The sequence below is a fragment of the Neolamprologus multifasciatus genome, chromosome 22, assembly GCF_963576455.1.
Source record: "Neolamprologus multifasciatus chromosome 22, fNeoMul1.2, whole genome shotgun sequence".
NCBI classification, from domain to species: domain Eukaryota; kingdom Metazoa; phylum Chordata; class Actinopteri; order Cichliformes; family Cichlidae; genus Neolamprologus; species Neolamprologus multifasciatus.
Genome location: NC_140459.1, coordinates 26930280 through 26935398, shown reverse-complemented (window position 1 = coordinate 26935398; position 5119 = coordinate 26930280). Strand labels below are relative to the sequence as shown.

The 5119-nt window shown below is 40.8% G+C and overlaps 1 protein-coding gene across 1 annotated transcript; it reads left to right on the top strand.

Moving 5' to 3' along the window:
* Positions 1 to 1305: 1305 nt before the first annotated feature.
* On the top strand, positions 1306 to 4770 carry tbxta (T-box transcription factor Ta). Its single transcript, XM_085147990.1, has 8 exons — positions 1306 to 1733; positions 2002 to 2266; positions 2577 to 2711; positions 2821 to 2882; positions 2969 to 3030; positions 3144 to 3317; positions 3407 to 3530; positions 3621 to 4770. Exons 1-8 carry the CDS (start codon positions 1549 to 1551, stop codon positions 3877 to 3879), a joined length of 1266 nt encoding a protein of 421 aa, XP_085004116.1. The 5' UTR covers positions 1306 to 1548; the 3' UTR covers positions 3880 to 4770.
* Positions 4771 to 5119: the final 349 nt, after the last annotated feature.

Genomic DNA, 5119 nt, shown 5'->3' with positions numbered 1-5119 from the left:
ACAAGTAAAATGCGGCTTTTTCGTGTTATATTATCACACACCGGAGATTACAATACTTAACCTCTTAATGCCCAGTGCATCATATTTGGTTTGTACAGTTTTTGTGAGTTTTTTTTAGATTTCTCTATTCTCTGTAATTTTTTTTCCCCAAATACTAAACAAACTGCATGAATAAATAAAATAAAATAAATAAGTCAAATATGATACAAGTCAAAACGCATACATGCAAATTAATATTAATTTTTAACAACATGTGTCAGAAGTTTAATAAATCATTTTCTAGCTGTAATGTTTATTATTTCATGGTTCAGGCATTAGAGGGTTAACAATGTGCATGTAGTACAACTGCGTGGTGCATCTTTTTATGTCGTATAACTAAAATATTATTTTGATTCTCATTAAAACGATTGTTAATTTTTTTCTGATTTAACTGTATTTAGTGTAAAAAAAAAAATCAGAACGATGTCTTGTTGTTTAACAATTTTATGGCACCCATTGCATCATAGCAGCACACGTATAATTTTGCTATAATGCTATAATATTAATACTGAGTTTAAAAAACTTTCTAATTAACAGAAATACAATTAGAATGAAAATAGTGGGGATCATCTATAATTATTTCCTGTTTTTTTGTTTGTTTGTTGTTATCTCGCGCTCACTCTCTCTCTCTCTTCCATGCACAGTTTGACTCCATGTATGTCAGAACAGAAAAAGAAAAGTAAAGGAGCAATTCTAAAACTGCACTAACTTAATTACATTTTCCCCATTTTTGTGCTCAAATTTTGCGTTGGGTGTAAATCTTGTGGTTTAAAATACATTACACAGTGTTTATTAAATAAGTATTTAACATCTAGGGCTTCTGAAATATTTAATATCACTGCCATGAAAAGAGTTTTCAGGGCCCATTATGCAAATTCAGGCATCACTTGTTGGGCCATCAACACTTTTGCACGACAGCAGCGCAGAGTCTCCCCTAATGGTCCTCACTCAGTAAACACCGGTCCTCTACCCATGTGGATTTGAGACAACAAAAGATTAGCACTATTTGCAAATATGCAACTGAGTTCAAAGGCACGGCTCCCTCTCCTGGCTTCCCTTCTTTTGTTTTGCATGCACAGCTTTGAATGTGTAAGGCTTCAGCTGCAACAAGCTGCAATATATTTTTGGGGGTTAAAGTAAAAATCCCAAACTTTACCCATTAAGTTTTTCTTTTCTGACAGCGGAGTTGTTTCGTTGAATTCGATGATCCAATACATTTAATAAATAGATTACGTGGACTTTGGTTGAAATAAATATGTGTTTCACGTGTTTCTCTTTCACAAGAAAGAAAAGAAACTGATAAATTATAAAGAAATTCGGTGTGAAGTGGGGCGGCGTTTAGAGACGGAGAAGTCCGCTAATAAACCACGCCCCACATCCCCATGAGGTCCCTGAGGGCCCTTAAATGAGGAGGCCTGGAGGTATAGAAACCAGTATCTACTCGGGCCTGTCTCGCTGTCTTTGAGCCCCTTCCCTTCGGATTTAGGTCTGTTGACACACCTTGGAAATATGACTTCTTCCAACCCTGACCAGCGTCTGGAGCATCTCCTCAGCGCCGTGGAGAGCGAGTTCCAGAAGGGCAGCGAGAAGGGAGACGCGTCCGAGAGGGATATTAAACTGACGCTGGAGGACGCAGACTTATGGAACAAGTTTAAAGAATTGACCAACGAGATGATTGTCACCAAGACGGGAAGGTAGGCCCAGCGTGTGGGGAGACCTGGTGGTGTTCTGTGGGAACGGGGCCGGGCGCATTTTACGTGCGGCGTTTTAAATGTGTTTGCAAATTTGAAATTAAATTGAAAATATATAAAAACACGATTTTAAATCTGACACACGTGAGCACGTGAGCGCTGTTTGTGTTGTTTCTGAGGCCTTTGCAGGTTTAAAAGATGTTAATTAAAGTTGTGTTTCTGTAAAGTGTAAATTCACAGACCACATAAATTCTTATTTTTCTTTTTTCAGGAGAATGTTTCCGGTTCTGAGGGCCAGCGTAACAGGTCTGGACCCAAACGCCATGTACTCGGTACTGCTGGATTTCGTCGCCGCAGACAATAACCGCTGGAAGTACGTGAACGGGGAGTGGGTTCCCGGAGGCAAACCGGAACCCCAGAGCCCGAGCTGCGTCTACATCCATCCGGATTCCCCAAACTTCGGAGCGCACTGGATGAAAGCGCCGGTGTCCTTCAGCAAAGTCAAACTCTCCAATAAACTTAACGGCGGCGGTCAGGTGAGAGAGAAACGCACAGTTAGATTATTAGTTACAATAACAGTAACTTAAAAAAAACCTTTTCTTTTAAGAAACAATCATAGGATATGTTTAAAGATTTAATGACGTTCTGGTTTAGACACACCAAAATGGAGTTTTGTGCTTTTCTCAGAATGTTGGATTACTCTGGAGTTATTTCATGGCATCATAATGTAGATGATTTGTTTTAATATACATAATTCAGTGAATGTTATTACTTTCACTTGACATCATTTGTTGTCTTCTCTTGAGTGCAAAAAAAGATGAAATAGTGACATCAGTTCCTTTACAGATCATGCTGAATTCTCTGCACAAATATGAGCCGAGGATACACATCGTGAAGGTGGGAGGCATCCAGAAGATGATCAGCAGCCAGTCCTTCCCAGAAACACAGTTCATTGCAGTCACTGCTTATCAGAATGAGGAGGTCAGTGGTGTTAGAGTAGCCTGAGGATAAATATCCATCTGAAACTGTTATCAGTGCTTACGTGTTTTACATATTGACTGAAATGCTAACAGCCATTTGCTTCTTTCAGATCACAGCTCTGAAGATAAAGCACAATCCCTTTGCTAAAGCCTTCCTGGATGCCAAGGAGAGGTTAAGGCCGAGAACTCCGCTTACTCCTCAATGAGTCAAGTTAGCATGCTCTTATGTAGCATCTAATCCTGTCTTTTTGATTGCAGGAGTGACCATAAAGAAGTGTCCGATCACAGCACAGACAGTCAACAGTCTGGATATTCTCAACGTGAGTACTGGATGGCATCTTTGCATCAAGGCTGATGCTGGTTGTTATATGTATATATTTTAATTCTGACAGCTTCCATGCGTAACACAGTTGTACACGTTTTTCCTCCACAGTTGGAGGTTGGTTCATTCCAGGCCAGAGTCCCATCTGCCCCAGCAGCAGCCCCCCTCAGTTCAGCAGCACAACAGGCCACTCTTCTGGATCCTACTGCGAGCGCTACTCCAGCCTGAGGAGCCATAGAGCGGCCCCGTACCCCAGCCACTACCCCCACCGCACCACCAGTACAAGTAAGACTCCTAGTCAACATACTATATTGATGAAATAAATAAATGGAAGAACTGGAATTTGATTTGTGGTGCATTAATTTTAATTTCAGATAACTACATGGACAACACTTCAGGGACTCTGCCAACTCATGACAGCTGGTCTGCTCTTCAGATCCCCAACTCCACAGGCATGGGCACTCTGTCCCACACCACCAACTCCACATCCAATTCTAGGTGAGCTTATTTGGTTTTATGCTGCACTTTAGGCTGGGAATGCACTGAAGCAATAAGTCACTCCAACCCTCTTCTTTCTCTGGTCCACAGTCAGTACCCTAGCCTCTGGTCAGTAGCTGGCACCACGCTCACCCCTTCAGGCTCGGCTTCGGGCTCCATACCTGGAGGTCTGACCTCCCAGTTCCTTAGGGGCTCTTCATACACAGGCCTGACCTCCTCGCTGCCTGTCTCCTCACCTTCCCCAATGTACGACCCCAGCCTGGGTGAGGTTGGGGTCGGGGAAGCCCAGTTTGAGAGTTCCATTGCCAGGCTGACTGCTAGCTGGGCGCCTGTAGCTCAGACCTACTGAGCAGATGAAGCTACCTGGCCATCGTCTACAGGGGTCGGAGGGATTTGGAGTAGGACCACAGACATGAACGCAGCTCCTGGAGAATATGTGGAAATTTCACCACGTCTAAAAGGATTTTGTGAAACAGCTTAGAGCAGAGGAGGGCATATAATTTTCCCAAGGAGCCACATGAGAAACTGGGACTGTTGTGGAGAGCTGCACTCTATAAGCAAACTGGTGTGGCTCTCCACAACAGTCCCAGTTTCAAATCCAGCTCATTGGGAAATAATAATTGCCCACCCCTAGAGATATTTGAACAAGATGACTTGAATAAAGCTGAGAGAACTTTGAAATTGATGACAATCAGTCAGTTTCCCTCTAAGAGATAAGCTTTAGAATAGCTGCACAGTCAGAAATTATTGCTCTTAGTAAACCCTCTATGCTTATTTTATATTTGTAACATGGTTGTGTGGCATCACCACCTTGCTGACATCACACAGCTAAAGTGAACTGAAGAGTATCTTGATGCATGCTAATCATCCAGGTAAGGAAATACCCCAAACTTGTATCCCTTCATCTGGATGGAGCGTTGCAAAGGTTTCGTCACTCATCCCAGTGACTTCTTCAGTCATTTCACTTTTATTGTTAACTGTATAAGAGGAAAGGTTCTGCTAATATTAATGTGTATATGAGTGTATATAGAATAAATTAATGTCCGGTGTTTTTTCATATAAATGTGCCTTTTGTGAGTCCAATATAAATGTTCTGTGTTCAGACTGAGCGACATGTGCCTTCTACATCTTGTAAGGGAATAAAAAGATGCCCCCTACACAAGAGTCTGTATATATAAACCTATCTTATTTGTATCTGGTGAACTCTCTTGAGTTTTATTTATGTCATTTAATAATAAATTATAAATGTTTGTTTTCTCAAATATTTCTTCCTTTTTTATTCTTGGCACCTCATGTTAATGTAAAACAATATATATTCAGATTCACATTTCAGCACAGAGAGAAGACTATGAAAAAATCCTAAGATGCGAACTCTTTCAATGGCTGCATTTTTAATTTCTCTTGGCTATTTGGGCTGATTGGGATCTAATGAATGTAAAAACAAAGAATTACATAAATTTTTTCATTAATTAATTTATTTTTTACCTGATTTTTGTTTCTGAGAAAAATGAGATCAACATATGAGGACATATGTGGATCTCATTTGCAATATAATGTCCTTGTAAGTGGATATCAAGCCCTTGTAGAGC